Raw genomic sequence first — 19,393 nt, 5'->3', positions numbered from 1 at the left:
CATCAAGCCCAGGTGAATTCCGTTATCTGTGGAGTCAGGAGGTCAACGTCTGACTCCCGACAGGCAGGATTCTTCGAATGGGAAGAAGCCTTGAGAAATTGCTTCCTTCCAGTCCCCTTTACTCTGTCAGTTGTGCCTGCACTGGTTCTGCCTTCTGTTTCCACGAAAAGAAAACAACACATTCACAGCTGTGCTTCCTACGGTCTTGGTTGATTCTATGTTTTATTTTTCCCCACTGCGTTTCGGTCAGTTTAATATAAAACAAATATGAAAGCTCAAACTGAAAAAGATGAAAGCATCTAAGAAAAGGAAATAAAAATGTAAAACCAAACCATTGGATGTTTTGAGGTTGACCTTGTAGCGTTTGCTAAAGGATTTCATTTTGACTGTATTTATTGTGGATTTCTTAATTGACCTAGGAATCTCAACAACAGTATCTTCTTCAAAGAGGTAGTCAAAAGCAATATGAAACATTGTTTATTTTTCTGTAGTATTGTTCAACTTTACTTTTAAAACCAGGAATTTGTAAAGCGTTTTGAGAGGACTGTTACCATTAAAAGGCACCCTATAAAATGGATGTATTTTCTCAGAAAAACACAGGGTCACTATGAAATGTGTTGAGAAAGTGGAGTGAGAGCTGTTCTTGAGACTCTGGTTCTGTACATAAATGTCTAACAAACTTGGAGACATCTTGGCGATAACTTTGTAGTGTTATAAATTGTGCTCAAGGCAAGCAATTGTCCTGAGAAGATGCAGTGGTTATACAAATATTGAAATAATTAAGAAAAGGAACATTTGAACAAATTCTTTAAAATAGTTTGCATCATGAAAGTAGAAACATTTGGTTTTCCAGTTTCCTTCTGGTGGTAGAATTCTGAAGTTAGTGAAGAGCTGTTAAATGAAAACAAGGAATATTTGGAATTTGTTTTCCTTCTTGGCATTGCTATAAAAATGCAACATCTCAGTTTGCTTCATACAAGTAACAAAAATCAACTGGAGAATAAAACAGAGCTAAAATGTTTTTCTATATATATAATGTCGTGTTTATTTGAATTTTTTAAATTTAATTTAACATAATCAGTTTTATAGTTCTGCTCATTAACTGTTTGAAATTCAGATGGCTTTTCACAACACAGCTAAGGAATGTTACACATCTTTTTATTATATTAGAATTACCCTCTTACCACCTGCACCTTTAACTTTGTTTCCACTGGAAAAAAGTCCAAACAGCAAAAGGTGGTTATTCAGTTGCTTTGTATGGCCTGGTTGTGAATTTAGGATGAAGCTGGTGATAAGAAAGCTTTAAAAAATGTGGTTAATTCTTTGTGTGCTGTATTTCAATACACAAAAAGCTGTTGCAATCTATTTGGTATCAGATCTTGGTGTATTAAGAAAATGTGAACAGAATAGGGGGCCTTTACATTTTGTAAAAGCTTTTTTTAAGAGCAGACTGCTCAGACATTGGTTTCTTCTAGTTCATTTATCTAGTAGGTGAATTATATGACCCATTGAAGCTAAGCTGGGTTGAGCCTGGTCAGTACCTGGATGGGAGATCTCCTGGGAAGCTATGGTTGCTGCTGGAGTTGGTGTTATTGGGACCAGTGGGGGATGCCCACCCTGCGGTCTGTGTGGGTCCTAATGCCCCAGTATAGTGGCGTGGACACTATACTGTAGTGGGCGCCATCTTTCGGATGAGACGTTAGACCGAGGTCCTGACTCTCAGTGGTTATTAAAGATCCCCGGGCATTTCTTGATAAGAGTAGGGAGTTATCCCGGTGTCCGGGCCAAATTTCCCCCATCAGCCTTTACCGTAGCCTCCAAATTGTCCCCATGTACGATTGGCTTGCACTTGCCCTGTGATGGACTGATGGACTGACGCCCTGCCGCATCCAGGGTGTATCCTGCCTTGTGTTTGTTGCTTGCCGGGTAGGCTCCGGCTTCTCGCAACATCGTATGGTAAAAAGTGGTTTGGGAAATGACATGACATGATACATGAGTTATATGAGAATTATGTTTAAGGTGCTCGTTCATTGTGGTGTAGCTTTTGGTCAATTGAACTTCTTCTCATTCCAGGAGACAGCAGAGGCCACCAGGAGGGGGCAAATCCCAGAATCCTCAGCCGCAGCCGCAACAGCAACAGGCGCCATCGCAGCAGCATCATCAACAGGTCCCGCAACAGCAGCAGCAGATTGCAGAGCACCCCCAGAGCAACACGAAACACACCCGCCAGTATCAGGGGCCAGGCTCTCACTCCTCAGGGAGGCAGGGCCCCGGTCACCACGGCTACAGCCAGAACCGCCGCTGGCACCACAACCAGAAGCACGCAGTGGGACTTGGGGGAGCTGGTGACAAGGAGATGCCCTCAAGCGGCATCAGAAACGCCAAAGAGACTGAGAGCACAAAACCTGAGGAGCCCGTCCTCTCCAAGCCAGAACCAGAGTTTGACGGTGGTCACACTGAGGGTCCCACTCAGCCCCAGCAGTCAGAGGGAAGGCGCAAGGATAGCCATCCAGACAGACCCAAAGTCAATCTACTTCAGTCCTCCAAGGAGAGATTGAGGAGAAGGCTAAAAGAGAAGGTGATCCCTTTCCCTTTATGCACAGCCAGCTGCCTCAACCTTTTGCCTAGATTAGGGCGGTTTGAAGCATTCAGAGCTTTACGTCATATAGAAGGAAACATCAAAGACCACAGCTATTACAGCTTTCCCACAGTCCATGCTGAAAGAAACATCCAGGTTACATTATTCTAGGTTGCCGATTTCCCCTAATACTGCTTTATCTTTTATAGATTAAAACAAATAGACCATAATGCATGCAGAAAATCAAGACAAACCAGCACTGTGGTTTCATGAAATTGTTGCCACAGTCTGGAACAATTATAACACGCCCTTGTAATTTTCTCTTTGGCTTCACTAGAGACAAAATCCAATGACAGTGATTAAGTTGTTTTTTTTCCACCATTCAGGTTGTGCTACCTGTAAATGAAAAGGAATAAATAATAACAAAGCCATGCCGGGCAGAGTATCTTGACTCGACACAGGCTGGGAACTGCTGCCCTTTGCATTTTGCATTTTTTATGTTGCACTTGGATGAGAAATGTATCTGCTCTACTTGTTATCAGTTCAGCAGGTTTAATTCAATTTGCACAGGATTATTAAAGAGTCTTGCTGTTGTGGAACATTACTATAAAGTCATTTATGAATTCAGGGATGAATGAGGTGGCAATCATAAAAAGGTACTTCATCATGTGAACTGCAAACATGCAGACTGCTTTGGGATTAAGACCTAAAGGCATCGTGAGTTGCCTTCCTCAGAGCAGGGTAATTTATCTTGGAATTTTGTATGTAGTTTCTTTTCTACATTATCTTTTGAGTTGCAAATAAGATGTCTTCAGTCTCATGATTAATTGCTCTTAGGCCGCTGTGTGTGCCAATAAATAATTTAGTGGAACTTGCTCTACCACTGAAACATATATAAAGATCACTCTTGGAATTATGGTTGTCTGACCAAAATGTGTAGCGTATGGGGGGGAAAAAGGCTGAATGAGCTCAACTCTTTTCGCAGGACGAAATCCCTGTGGAGACCACAAACCCTCATAGGAGCCGCATGGACAAGCTGATCGAGATCCTTAACAGCATGCGCAACAACAGCAGCGACGTAGACTCCCAGCTCACCACCTTCATGGAGGAGGCGCAGAACTCCACCAACTCGGAGGAGATGCTCACGGAAATTGTCAGGACCATCTACCAAAAGGCTGTGAGCGATCGCAGCTTTGCCTCCACCGCTGCCAAGCTATGTGATAAGATGGCCCTGTTCATGGTGCAGGGGACGAAGTTCAGGAGCCTCCTACTCAACATGTTACAGGTAGGTTGAGGAAGCCCAGTGCTTTTAAGGAAGAGACCTTAGAGCAGGGGTGGAAAAACTTTTTTGGACCAAGGGCCACATAAAATTTTGAAACTGTCTAGAGGGCCACTTCAGGCTGCTGTTACAGATAGCCCTATACTGTATAAGTTTAAAATCCAACATAGGCTTATTAGTTCAAGGTTAACAATAACCTGAGAGAAAAAAAAATTAAATATAAAAAATAAAAATTGAATAAAACTTGACATTTGACTCACAAGCCAGTGTTCACCGATTACCTCGACCCGACGGGTAACTGTTCTACGTGATAAACTTATTTTCTCAAATTTGCTCTCTGGACAAAAAATATCTACGGTTCCTATCATACACTCCTTCAAAAGCTCCCCTTTGGAAAACAGCTTGCTTTGTTTAGCAATTTTATATGCAGGCAGGTAGCTTGCCTTTTTGCTGGCCTCTACTGGATAGTAGAAGGGCAGAAAAATACGTTTTGCTGAGCCTGTAAACTAGAGGCTAGTTTGGAAGCTCTATTAGCCCACTCCTCGCATGACAGATTGCTAGCATAGTTAGCATGTTTGGTAGAAAAATGCCAACTGAGGTTGTATTCTTTGAACACTGCGACACTTTCCTTATAAATTAAACATATAGCCTTTGTTCCAACCTCTGTGAAAAAGTATTTTGCAGTCCCTTCTTTGTTGAACACTCTGCATTCACTGTCAACTTTCTGCTTCTTCACTCAGCTCATTTTGGCGCAGGTTCCCTTACAGTACGATGGACCCATTCTAACTGGTGAATCAAATTGGTAAAGCAGGGGTTCCCAAAATGTTTTTAATAAGTTCTATGGCAGTGCGATATTTTACAAAAGATTATAAATTTAAAAAGGAAATGATGAAACCAAAAAACTTGATCAAAATAGTAAAAATACCTGACAACACATTTTATTGAAATTATTTAGATGTGAAAACAATTTGAAAAAATAAAAAAAAATAGTCAACATCTTTGTAAAATGGAAATAAAATAACTTAGAAAAAGTAAAAATTCAACATCAATTTTTTTTAAAAAGGGGGAGAAATACAACGTCTTTTTGTTTGTGCCTCTTAATGGGTAAGTGGGATTGTTTACTAAATAATGTTAACATAATTCACCAAAAATACTGGATAGTATTTTTGAAATGGCAACATGCATCTCCTTCTCAACATTGACTCTGATCTGATCTGAACCTGGATTTGATAACCGCAAGTGCTGAAAACCCAGCTTCATAAAGGCAGGAAATCGCAAAGGGAAGCAGAATTAATAGAGCTCTGTTGTTTATTCCTTGGGACTCCAATAGTATGAGTTTTTTTGTATTGTGCTACTCGGTACGCAACTTTGTATGATGAAAGAAGAACTTTGCTGGAGACTGTAGTTTGGTTAGAAAAAGCCGCTTTCTGTTCATTAATTTAACTTGCGTTAAAAATACTCACAAGGTTTACTTATCAAACTGCTGTGAACAATTTCTAAATGACATTTAGATTTATTGGGGAGCATGCTCTCAGCAGCCAACACTTTAAGGCAGACAACACACTGAGGACATTCTTCAGCGTCCACAATTGTGCACGTGAAACCGAAATTCGAGAAACTGTCGTCATACGTTCTGCATTTGCGTTTCCGTTTCTCTTTAGAACTAGGATCCGTTTCACGTTTTTTACTCATGTTTAAAAACCTCTCAATTGCGATCGTGTAACAAAAAACTCACAAAATAACCACTCATAGAAACATGAAACACCGAAGCCGCAGTTAACTGCTACACTGCTTACAGACGGCTGACACTCGTAGCCAGTGTCATGTGACACAATCTAGCTAGGTAGCGCGCGACTCGTACATTCTGTGTGCACGAACAGCGGGTTTTGCTCGTAATAAAATTTTCTTTGACTGGCGATACCTGAGATGCCCCTGACCGACAATGGCGCCTCCACAAGGTAGTGCGATACACAGTTTGGAATCACTGTGGTAAAGCGTTCGTGCACCATCTAACGGCACAAATAATAAAATGTAAGAAAAAAAGTTACAAACGAATATGACGCATATTGACTAATTTATGGGCCGGTTAAAACTGGCTGGCGGGCCATAGTTTATAATAATGCAGCATAATGCAGCAGGGTCTGTGTTTCTTGGTCTCCGACATAGTCATCTTTGTGATTATGGACATGGAGCTATAGGGCTATATTTATACTTGCCTCACATTTGTAACAAAGTAGGACACTTCACTATTATTTTTTCCCCTACACAACAAACCCTAAACAAAAAAAAACCATGGTGTTATACTGTTGGTTTAAAGCAGAACTGAGGATTAATTGTGTTTCGGAGGCATAATCACATACCCCACTGTTTAATCTTAAAAATTATATTTTGAGCTACTGTATTTAAGCATGAACTGTCTTCAGCAAACTGTAAACAAGATCTGCCTTAGTATGATGTCACTGCTCCAATTCTGTAGTGAATGAAACTGTAGAGCTGCAGCCAGGGCCAGTTCTAGGACAGGATTAAAGGTGTCATGGCAACACAAGGCCAGGACAGCAGGTCTCATTGCAACATGAGGCAGATCCAAGTGCCTGTTAGCAGTGCTAGAGAAGGATTGATGATGGTGGATGATGAACTGGATAAACTGAGAAAGGACTGATGGGGTGGATGGTTAATTGGATAAACAGAGGACACAGTTTTAAACTCACACATATGAATACTGCGAATAAGGAATGCCCAAGGATCTGAAGAGGCCTGAAGTATTTTTTGGACCATAAGAGACCTGACTGTAGTAATAGTTTTATTGGATTAAATGTGTCACCTCATGTGGTTGAAATAGGTAATCAAAAACTGCTTTTGCTACTGTCAAGACATTTCACATCATGACATATACAGTTAGTCAGAAGAACAACTGTGGTTGTGTTACTAGAAAATGATTTAATAGAAAAATAGCGTCATACGTCCTCTATTTTACTCCAGTTCTTCTGTTCAGTCTTGCATTGAACCATTCGTCATCAAGGTCTTGAAGTTGTGACTTCAACACGCAGTACAAACATTTTGGTACTTTTTTGAAACGTCACACAAATGCTTTCACAATTTGCTGCTTTGATTACACTTTAGTGATAGTGATCTGTCAGGAAGATGTGCTTGGGTAGTGCAGTACAGTATGTAGGACTCTCATGGTTTTCTTGTCTGGTCCCTGGGAAGTAGAAAATGTTTTTATTTGTTTATTAATAGTGTTGGAATGATGATTCTAGTATGTACATTAGAAATAAGTGATTCAAATAAGTGATTGAAGTGATTCTGCCTTCTCCTGACAGTGAATGCTCATTTAGAGTCAGAAGATTATTACATCTCTCCATTTGAGTTGTGTAGTGCTGCTCACACACATGGTTTAAAATCTAAATACACTGTATATATTTTGGATTCTTTGTTTTTCATTAGATAATCCAAGTGTATGGTAAATCCTCAATACTGGAGATCATTGGGTCGAATTCTGGCTGTGCCACTCAGACTGTGGCAGGATTGCACATTGCAAGGGAATCTGTAATGTGAACAGTCTTTCTTCAATTTCTTAAAGGTGAAATTGTATGGGTAGTTTTGCTAGGAAACATTCTCGGATGGGTCACATGTAGCCCTTACACCCTGTCTGTAAAATACATTTAACTCATAAGGGAATGTTAAAAAAAATGGAATTAGTGTCTTTTGTCCACAATTCACATCATATTTGTCACATAGATAATCTTGTTGACTTGTTGTGCTTACTTGACCACTAAGCTTTTGACAGGATCTTAAGGCTCAAAAATCATGTAACACTTTGTTTAATAACAAGGTTTTTAAAGCAGTTGCTAATTCTAGAGATGCTCTTTTTGTCTTGGGTTAGATGGTGAAAAGGAAATAAAAGTCTTGAACCTCATTCATATCTGTACTGGTACCAATCTTTTCAGAGCACTTCTGCCTTTTATCCTACCTTTGCATTCACTGGCATAGTCTTGTTCATACAAAATTGAAACTTCCAACACGGTTTGTCCAGTTTGCTGGTTACAGCAATGTTTGCTAGTTTGTCTTTCATTCTTAGCTGACATAATTACTCCTTTTCCTAATAGAGCTTATAGGGAAAATGTCTCTCAGTTGCAAGAAAACGGTGTGGCAGTCAGTATCTAAAAAAGCAGGAGGCAAGAATATGGTGTCTGACCCTGCAACTAATCTGTCTGCTGACCCAGAAAGCCATTGGGAATCTCCTGAGTATTTGATTATTTGCTGATGGCTTTTTGTTTGCGAGTGATATGGATTTGAATGTCATTTTACTGGAAGCGTACTCACAAGAAGAAAGGCTTGGTTGACATCATCAACCTATATGATCATCACAATCTCAGAGGTCTCAATCAAGTTTGGCTTGCGTGCTTAACTAAATGTCAAACTACCTGCGTATGACATTTTCTTGTTTTTTTTCCTTTTCTTGTCAGCAAGTGTACGCAGAGAAGAAGATAAAAGATTGTTTTGTTTAAGGGCTGATGAACTGAATATAAAGCTTAGTGGGGTTTTTTTTTTAAGTTATGTGCTTTCAGGAGAAGGATATGTCTACAAAACCAAGAAGTTAAATATGGTTATATAAATATAGAGGCATAGACATTTAGTGGCATTCTCATACAGCATTTTATACCATCCTAAGCCTAATGTTAAGGTTACTTTTTACAAATATTGAAATATAAGCTCATGTTGACAATGATCCTTGAAACACCACCCAGAATGACTTGCCTGACATAATAGTACTTCATTAGAACTAAACAGCTGAGAAATTGATTTGCCATATTGAATAGGGGCCTTAATGAGTAACTGTCTTAAATGAACTTGTCATTTAACAGACAAGCCCAGACACTGAGTAAAATTGCACACTCTGGTGATCCACTAGGCATGTGAGCTTACTTTGTTAAAGAAGATTATCAGTTTATTTTTTTGGAGACAGCATTCTGTGAAGGGATCCAAAAAGCAAGTCCGTTTTCTTGAGTGAAAGAAGAAAAAAGAGTTGTTTGAAACTTATTCAGACCAGAAATTTAGATACCACCTAATGTGGGGCTTCGATGACTTCTGCCCTCGGATATACTGTAGCTTAGCTGGAAGTGCTGTATACTAGTTATTATTATACTGTACCAGTAGCTAACAGCCTGAGACGTTTCCTCACCAGGTGTGTCTGTCAAAGGATAGTGATCTCCTTTTGTTTTACCATGGTCCATAATAATCTTTTTAATCAGAAAAGGCCACAGTGGAAGCCCTCAGATCTGCACATTAAACTTTCCGCAGTACTTTAACCACTCTGTCCAAACATCATTCAGTAAGAGTTCACTTCTCTCTCAGAGCACCACAGCTCTGCTCACTTTTTATTGAACACACTCCCCATGCCAATTGGGAAACAGGCACTTTCATCACATAGTTCAAGTAGGGAGCTGCGTCAGCATGTGTAGGCGGCAAAGGAACAAGTAAAGGTTTATTCCATGCTAAACAGAGGAGGAAATAAACACAACATTGTTTCTTTTCTCCACTTGCATCATGTGGAGCTTTCCTTTTGAAGCACAGACTTCATACTTTTTTGCCCCCAATAAAGCTTAGATCTCATGCTCTCCACTCACTTGGGTAAACAGACATTTAGCACTGAAGACTTTATTCAGCAATTTAATATACAGTATACCCAAAGACATGTTTGACCAGACGTATAATCCTTATTTAATATCTTATTGTCAGTCATATTTTCTTGCTCTCTCTTTAGCTTCTAGTCATTAGTAAATTGTGAATATAATCACAAACATTATTTAAATGATAATGCATGTATTCAAATAAGATCCTGTAATCAGGAAATATTTTCTAATCAGACATTTCAATTTATTTAGATATTTGTGGATGAAGGAGCCTGTATGTGCCCGGATAGTTAAACTATTGCGGTATAAGTATGATTATACATCTAAAAAAGTTAATATACTTTTTCTTATTTTCTGAGGGTTGCTGTTCCACCATTGTAGGTGAAGTGAGTATTGCAAAACCTAGGGAACCCCTTCCTTAGACCAAGGCCTTCTTTTTAGCTGGTTTCAACGTAATGCCTGAAAAAGAAATTCTCTCGTGTTGATAGCTTGCAAACGTTAAAGAAGCACAATTACATTGTGTACAAAGAAATAAAAAAATGTTTAAGCTTGTACTCCTAGAGTGTAAGAGGAATGTGATCTTTTTATAATTGTTTGTTAATGGTAGCTACCTGTAGGTGGTGTGATATGTACAATAAGTCTGATCCATCCAGCTTCAAATAGCTTTTCTCGTTAGCCTTTTGAAGAGCTTATGTGCATATTGATATACGGTAGCTGAAGCTGTCACCATATACTGTATGTGTCCACCTCTTCTGTGATTTGAGTAGAAATGATTTTAAGAGTACCTCACTACACCTGATTGCCTTACAGTTCAGTTTCCTCTATTCCTGTCAGTGATAGGTTCAAGAAAATTGTACCAAAGAATAAGGAAGTAACTTAGACATTAATTAGGGCATTTGTTTCCTTGAAAAGAGTGAAGGATGTTTGCGTAGTGCATGAGATAATTGAACATTAAAATAACCTCTCTCTTAGAACACAGAACAAAAATAATATCCAAACACTGGTATATTAACCTTGAATAGCACTAAGTAATGAACCCTCAGAAAATTAACTTTATTCTATTAAAAAACACAGCTACACTATCTTGTATGTATTTCCTTTTTTAAATACAAGAAGTGAGGTCAATATAGATTCCAAGTTCAAACTACAAAAGAAGGGTGTTCTTACAGTACCTATTCCATCTTGTTTTTTGTGTGTTTGGAGTTCTGTATATTTTGTTTCTGATAGAAAATGCACATAATACCAAAAAATGCCTATGTGCCCACTTTCATTTTTGCACTTTAGTGTGGGGTCTTCCCTGAAAGAAACAAATATATAAAAAATTGGTGATTCATGTGAAATCTATATTTCATTTGGTTTCTTATGAACTATGTTTCACTGTAGAGAAAAAAAACCACAAAAAGAGAAGTCAACAGTGCGTAACTAAGGAAAGACTTGAGTTGGTTGCCCTGGCGATATGTTTCACTCTGCAATTTACAGCTTTACTTAAATAGCAAAATAATACAAGGATCGGCTGGGTGGGATTAATGTCACTTTAGTTTTAGGACTCTAGTAATATCTGTATGATGGTAAGGGTTTTCCTTTGAAGAGGTTGAATCTTCAACCATGTGATTTTACAATGCTTTACAAACAGTAAATCTTATGTTTTCTGTTATTGACCTCTTGCCTCAAACCATCTGTAAACAGCTTGGTAACTTTGTTCACCTGTTTCAGAGGTAAAGCTTTCAGTTACAGTAAAGTGTTCACGTTAATATGAGCTCTCTGTATGTCACAGCAGGTGTACTCATTTAATGCTCATTTTGTGTTTTATATACAGTGCCTTGCGAAAGTATTCGGCCCCCTTGAACTTTTCAACCTTTTGCCACATTTCAGGCTTCAAACATAAAGATATAAATTTTTTATTTTATGTGAAGAATCACCAACAAGTGGGACACAATTGTGAAGTGGAACGAAATCTATTGGATTTTTGAAACTTTTTTAACTAATAAAAAAATGAAAAGTGGGGCGTGCAAAATTATTCGGCCCCTTTACTTTCAGTGCAGCAAACTCACTCCAGAAGTTCAGCGAGGATCTCTGAATGATCCAATGTTGTCCTAAATGACTGATGGTGATAAATAGAATCCACCTGTGTGTAATCAAGTCTCTGTATAAATGCACCTGCTCTGTGATAGTCTCAAGGTTCTGTTGAAAGCGCAGAGAGCATCATGAAGACCAAGGAACACACCAGGCAGGTCCGTAATACTGTTGTGGAGAAGTTTAAAGCCGGATTTGGATACAAAAAGATTTCCCAAGCTTCAAACATCCCAAGGAGCACTGTGCAAGCGATCATCTTGAAATGGAAGGAGTATCAGACCACTGCAAATCTACCAAGACCTGGCCGTCCCTCTAAACTTTCAGCTCAGACAAGGAGAAGACTGATCAGAGATGCAGCCAAGAGGCCCATGATCACTCTGGATGAACTGCAGAGAACTACAGCTGAGGTGGGAGAGTCTGTCCATAGGACAACAATCAGTCTTACACTGCACAAATCTGGCCTTTATGGAAGAGTGGCAAGAAGAAAGCCATTTCTCAAAGATATCCATAAAAAGTCTCGTCTAAAGTTTGCCACAAGCCACCTGGGAGACACCCCAAACATGTGGAAGAAGGTGCTCTGGTCAGATGAAACCAAAATCGAACTTTTTGGCCACAATGCAAAACGATATGTTTGGCGTAAAAGCAACACAGCTCATCACCCTCAACACACCATCCCCACTGTCAAACATGGTGGTGGCAGCATCATGGTTTGGCCTGCTTTTCTTCAGCAGGGACAGGGAAGATGGTTAAAATTGAGGGGAAGATGGATGCAGCCAAATACAGGACCATTCTGGATGAAAACCTGTTGGAGTCTGCAAAAGACCTGAAACTGGGACGGAGATTTATCTTCCAACAAGACAATGATCCCAAACATACAGCAAAATCTACAAAGGAATGGTTCACAAATAAACGTATCCAGGTGTTTGAATGGCCAAGTCAAAGTCCAGACCTGAATCCAATCGAGAATCTGTGGAAAGAGCTGAAAACTGCTGTTCACAAACGCTCTCCATCCAACCTCACTGAGCTCGAGCTGTTTTGCAAGGAAGAATGGGCAAGAATTTCAGTCTCTCGATGTGCAAAACTGATAGAGACATACCCCAAGCGACTTGCAGCTGTAATCGCAGCAAAAGGTGGCTCTACAAAGTATTAACGCAAGGGGGCCGAATAATTTTGCACGCCCCACTTTTCATTTTTTTATTAGTTAAAAAAGTTTCAAAAATCCAATAGATTTCGTTCCACTTCACAATTGTGTCCCACTTGTTGGTGATTCTTCACATAAAATAAAAAATTTATATCTTTATGTTTGAAGCCTGAAATGTGGCAAAAGGTTGAAAAGTTCAAGGGGGCCGAATACTTTCGCAAGGCACTGTAGGTGTAGGTCATTCTTGTGCCACTCAGTGCTACTGTATGTAAAAACGTAAGGGTTAACCAATACTATTGCTGTTTTGGCTGATAGTTTCCATCTTCTCATGCCAGTAGAGCATTATAATTTCACTAAAGGTAACAACATATGGAGTTTTAAATTAGTAAAAAATAAACCCTTTTTCTAAAAAACAGTACATGATTTAATGATTGTGATTTTGTGTAATCTTGTCATAAACAGGTTTTCTCATCTACTGTAGTGCCATTTTAGAACACAGATCAGCCTCTTGATCAAACTAGGAGTTCAAACTAATGGTAATCTGAAACAGACAGTAGCTATTCTGGTTTCAGCTGTTAGGCTTTATTTATGTCTCCTTATCAGTTGATGATATTTGCTCTTTATTAATTGGTTTAAATGAGTATTTTTTGTTTAAAGGACTGGTCATTATTAACTTAAACTCATTATTGGTTTATTTAAAGGTTTTTCAAATATCAGAGCATTTAATGGAAAACATCTAGTATAGATTTGACAGAGAAAAGTACTTTGGAACAATAAAACTAGCTAATTCCAGGAAGGATTAGACAATATTGTGGTGATATTTACTTCATAAAGAATTTTGGTAATTTATTTTCAAATTTACTGGATATGAAGCCATGAACCATGAAAGACCAATTTGTTTTATTTGAAAGTCTATTTTTTCACATGTATGTGTAAATTTCAACAGATATGGCAGTACTTTCACAAGCTGTTTAACTTTGGCAGACAAGCCATAGACATTATGCTGCAAGGTAACTTGTGCCAGGTAAGATCAATGACCATCAGAGAGTTGGAAGCCTGGATAAACGGCTCATATGATTTCTGTGAATTATGGCCTCCAAGTACATTCTGATCCACTAGTGTTTTTGTGCAGTATTTCTGATTGGGGGAAAAAACAGGCATGCTATAATAATTTGTTGGATCTTAAGTGGTGTAAAATAAACCATTAAAAAGTCATTTTTGTATTATTTTAAAAATCCCTTAATTATAGGCACAATGGCTAATTCTGTAAAAAAGTTGAACCTCTGAAGATGAGTCGGCTAGAAGTGTCTTGTGGTTTGTCTTTCACACTCCAACGCTTATCGCCATAGAAATGAGAAATCAAACAAGCAAACACAGCAGTTATGTTTAGACTTTTTTTTTTACTCTCTTGCTCACCCCATCTGTGACCTCCTGTCTGCGGTTAGCCCGTCTGTCTACACCGCTGAAGTTTCACAGCTCCCTGCAAAGTGCTGCCGGTGTCTATTAGGAAGTGAGTGCGGCGCTTGTTTCTCACTGTTGTGTCACGTTGTCAGTTTTCCCCAGTGGTGCTCTGCACTTCCTCCCTGTCTGGCACCAGGCTCTGCATTCGCACCCCCTCGCAGACTCGCACTTGAATCTGTCGCGGCCAGTACTGTGGTGTCAGAAAGCACGTAAGCAGCAGAGCTGGTGCTCTTTTATCTCAGTTTCTCTGTTCTTACACTGCTCTCTGTGTTGAATTAAGCAGCGGCTGGTAAACAAGCAAGACTAAATGTTTGCTCACATTTGTGCAGATAATAGAGTATGCATTTTACTACGCGAAAGCAACTTGAATATAGATCAACTTTTTTTTTCTTTTTCACAAGCTTGTTTTCCTTTTTATACATCTCTTAATGACTAATTATTTCACAATTGTGCGATTTGTGTTTCTTTTTTTCTCAAGGACGTGAGCAGATACGACTGCACAGCCAGTGAGCATATGCAGTGATAGTCACAGCAGTGATGCCCACAGAAAAGACCAGAGGCCCTGCAAAAATAATAGACATAATTGCAACAAAAACATGAAACTGCTTAAAGCACGTAAATGTGAATTATTAATAATGTGACATTGATACGTCACCCTATTGGGTTGAACGTTTCCCATCCACATCAGTTGCACATCAGAAACTTAACACTTTATCTCTGCTTCTCTTTAGTCTGCCAAATCTATTTATCTTCTCTATTCCTAGTTATGCCATGATATCCAAGTAAGTAAAATAATCCCTAAACAGTCGTCATGCTTCTTTGCAGCAAAACTTACTATATTTTTTTTAAATATTAGAAAATTCTCAGATTCCTTAGCTGGCTGTGTGCAGAATTCTTTTTTAGATGTAAGGACCTGATGTGTTGATTCAGTTGTCTCTCTAGTTGTCTCTGAATCCGCTAGGGGCTCATGTTGATTTGTCGGCTTTCAGCTCATGTGACCCTAGATGAACTAGAAACGGAGTAAAATGCTCTCTGGAGTTTGTGTCATGTTCTCCATCTGCCGTTACTGTCTGTTCTTCCAAGGAAGTGTTTTTCCCTCTGCAAGTCCTGTATTAATTTAATTAGTTGACTTAATTTAATTGGTTGCTTTCATTCCTCTTGGAACTATACTGAGCATCTAATGAAGCTTATCACTTTTAAAATTGCAATAGTTGCAGATGCAGTCTTCTGGCATTCTGTCCCATTCCTCTTGTAGAGACTGGACAAGCGTGTGGTTGGTCACTCATACCTGAGCCCTAGATGTTGCACGTTATCCTAGCTCATCCCACACATCTTCAGTGGGGCTTAGGTGTGGCGATAGGGGCATTCACTGTAAAACTATCACCTTCTCATCTTGCAAGAAGGCTGTTGTTACACAAGCATGTTTTCCTGCTGCAGTTAGGATCAGAGTAATCTTACTATGAAACATTGATTTTGTTTGGAGTTGTGGTCATGTTTTCCAAGTGATAATTAAGTATTTTTCATCTGTAGTTTGTCATGTCAGGATGAAACAGCAGGAAGGGCAGCAGTGATTTCCCAGCACTTGACCAGCTGAAGCAGAGATAAAGTGTTAAGTAGCAGTGTGCAGATAAGTTGTCATTTCTGCTGTAGATGGGTTAAAGTTCAAATTGATACTTTTGAGGTCATTTGGAGGAATTGCTACTAATGGGAGTAATACTATGTTCAATATTGGTCAACAATAAAAAAATTAAAATAGCACTAAATAAGTATTAAAAGCTTCTTTAAAGATTTTGAAATGATGTGAATCCAATCTTTTTAAAGATCTAATTTGAGAGGAAAGATCACACTAGCTCTAACGGTGGTCTTATTCCAATAGACATCTGCCCAAATTACGATTTTTTATTAGGATAAGCATGGTATTATTATGAAACATTTATGTTGTTTTGATTTTGTGTTTTCAAGTGATAAATTATTTTAGACAATAGCTAGACCTAATCTGGAAATATTGAAATCAAAATCTCTACCACAATAGGGTTCATATTGGGATCAAGGTAATATTGCTGCGAGACTAAACATTTACATTTAGATATTTCATTGTGTTTTCACTGCGAGAAGTATTTTTCAGCTATAGGCTGGGTTAATGTTGATGCTGCGGTTAATTGTCTTTGCTGTGGTCATTTGGAGAAATTGCTACCGATGGGAACGATAATACCTTTATGTGAGATTATTAGTCTACAGAAAAAAACTGGAAATACCACCAAGTAAATCCTTCTTTAAAGGCAAGGAAATAGTGTGAATAAGATCTTTGTGGAAATCTATTTTGAGAGGAAAGTTAACCTTAGTTTTGGGTCTATTAAAATAAATCTGTCCAGATTAGGGGTGATACAGTCCTTTGTTCATTTGATATGTGAGGCATATTGATTCCTTTCTGTGTTGTTTTGATTTTCACCAAGTTTAACATTCAACAGGTTAAATCACCTTTTCCCCTATGTCCATTCAACTTGTTCACTGCTGAGATGATTTAGTAATCATGCATCATTCAGTTACTCTCATGTTTATCACTGTCAGTGACATAATTCAGTAGTCCAAATAGGTACATTTACCTACATTTTCTATCAAAATACATTGTCTTTAAATACTTTGTGTAAAATGTTTTTTTCTATATTTACCACACAGACCACTTCACTGAAGTATGTCCAAGGTATATTGCTGGGAGCTGCTATGGTGACCGTATGGCAGTGGGAGCAAGTGCAGTCACATTCTTTTTTCTCTGCTGATGCAAGCGCAGTCATTTGTAATTCACTGTTCTTATTTCCATCATTCCTCTACACTGTTGTATCTTGGCGTACAGAATGTGGAGCTCACAGGAAGTGTTGCATTCTGATGGGTGCAATTATTATCCTCATTGCGGAGCCAGCTGGCTCTTCCCTCTTTGTGTGCACAGAGTGAACTCTGCCTTGAAAACATTTTAAAATAAGCCTTAAATTCTGGGATTCTGTCATTTGTCCATTTATAGGCCCATTTTCAAGTGCTCTACTCTACAGCAAAATTAACTCAAATTTTCCGAAGCATTAAAGATATAATCCCTACAAACAAGAAGGTTACAATGGAATACTGATTAAAACTGTGGAAATAAAGTCCATTAAAGCAGTTTAGGTTTAGAGTTGGAAATGATGGAGTACACAGTTCAGCAAAAAGCTATAGAAGCATCCTACCTGTCTTTAATATGACACCAATAGAGGAGAACTACTCTGATAATTTTATTACATATAAAAATAGCTTGAAATGTTGGCTGGACTTCAGGTAGGGAATAAGTAACATGCAGTTTAGTTTGTAAATGTATCTTCACTAACATAGATTACCTAGCAGAAGGCTTCCAATATTTAGGGGACATTTTACTTAAGTAATATGAACGTCATTTCAGTTTCATGAGTCGTGGAAACTCTGCCGAAGTGTTCTTCTCTGCCAGCTTTATGCCATGTTGGCACATTGTGATTGCTCTGATGTTCCGGAATGACCAGGGACTCAGTCCTAGTTGTGAAAGACCCTGTGGTCATCCCAGCTCTGGCCTTAACATCTTAAAACACCGTACTCCTGTCTTAATTGAACCAGATTAACAATTTCTTAAATCTTCAGGTTGTGGTGTTTTAAAGAAATTTTAAAACAGGCTCAGTATTTGGAGAGTTATATTGTATGGAGATCCAAGTTTTGACAGCCTTTTTGTAATGTGAATGGACTTCCATTGTTCTGTTAATGGAGGCAACAAGCTTGCTTTCATTTCTTTTTTCCATTTCTTTTTTAATCCATTGGAGTCCGCCTGTGACTCTTGCTTATAACAGTATTACAAAGAAGCTCTTCCCTTTCACTTCAGCTGTAACTTCTAAAAAGCTCCTTTTGCTTTATGATACACATTTTCTAATCACAATTTTCTTGACACAATAAAAAGCAATTTTGTTCAGCCACAAAGCAGCCTCAACCCTAGACTGTAAAGATAAAATGTTTTCAAATTTCTTTTGATTTAAAGAAAAGTTGTTGTTTTTTTTCCCCCATTGCTGTGACCACCAGCAACATTACTATTGCTGCATAGTGTTGAAGGGGGAGGACTTGTTACAAAGTATTAAAGAAAACTGTCGAGTCTGGTTTATTGTGAAGGGTTTTCTTGTTTTGGAGTACTGTATGTATTATTCAATTGCTTTTCTTAATTTTCACATATGTTTCAAGCATCCGTGCTTTAGTTTTATTTGTTTCTATAGTTCTTTAGTACTGCAAGTTAACACATTATGGAGCAGTTACTAATATTGATAAACCCAGATGTGTTTTTCTACCAGTGCACACAGTTAATTGTAGTGGAGAAACTTTGTCTTCTGTATTGCACAAAGTAGTAAATAATGGAAAATTAAAACATTAATACTGGTCTATGGTTTAAAGATGCTTTTTATAGTGTTTGATAGCCAGTCTTCTGTCTTTCCTCAGTGTTACTTGATTGATTTTGGCCTTCATACAGATGTATCTTAATTTCTATTCGCTATAAGGGTTTTTTATTTTCCGTCTCTGGCCTCTTTCTTTCAAACTGTAGGGCAAATAGCTCAGTTCTAATTTATCCTTCATGACACTTGTTTATCAGAATTAGGGAAGCGTCTGTGGGCAGAGGGTTTGAATTTTGTCTCTTGGGAACTGGAAGGGATTTGATTTCATTTTACAACAATGCAGTAGGGCAGTACAGCTCCATACCAAACTAGAGACTTTGGATTTGTTTCATGGGGATGTGGTACAGTGTTTTATTTGTTAAAAGTTTTGTTTTTCCTACTTCATCCAATAAATGTGAAACTTCTGTCTTTATTCTCCTAGTTGCATGCAGTTCATTAAACATGAAGTGCTTTATGTATTTGGAGTCTGTTTTTCCTGCTTATTTTTTAATCAGTTGTTAATGACTTCACAAGACAAAGGAATTAAGAAAAAGGAGACAAGAAACTTTGTGAAACCTATACTGAAAAGGCACAGGAAGATTAATTGGTCTAAAGATTGAAGAGGAGCTGAATGCTTTATTAAAGGGATGCAAGTTGCTTTATTCAACTGGAGTTTTTGGAAATCACAACAAAAAGCTTCTGTGATATCTGCAAGGTAATTTTAAACAAACTGCATTAAGTGTACAGTTTAACAACAAGATATGAAATCTTTACTTGTTCCTTTGCAAGATACAAAATTGTTGTTAACCTACTTTCAAAAGA

At 38.3% G+C, this 19,393-nt stretch overlaps 1 protein-coding gene across 1 annotated transcript in view; it reads left to right on the top strand.

Annotated features, from left to right (window-relative positions):
• ctif (cap binding complex dependent translation initiation factor) overlaps nt 1–19,393 on the top strand; it is a 130,102-nt gene that overhangs the window by 87,395 nt on the left and 23,314 nt on the right. Inside the window, exons 10-11 of the mRNA XM_088911033.1 lie at nt 2,074–2,578; nt 3,564–3,863. Coding sequence (XP_088767159.1) covers nt 2,074–2,578; nt 3,564–3,863 — 805 coding nt within the window. The remainder of the gene's footprint in view (nt 1–2,073; nt 2,579–3,563; nt 3,864–19,393) is intronic.

Source organism: Atractosteus spatula, chromosome 3 (genome assembly GCF_055471065.1).
Source record: "Atractosteus spatula isolate fAtrSpa1 chromosome 3, fAtrSpa1.hap1, whole genome shotgun sequence".
Taxonomy (NCBI): domain Eukaryota; kingdom Metazoa; phylum Chordata; class Actinopteri; order Semionotiformes; family Lepisosteidae; genus Atractosteus; species Atractosteus spatula.
The sequence above is the reverse complement of the archived record's forward strand: the minus strand, read 5'-3'. Positions and strand labels throughout refer to the sequence as shown.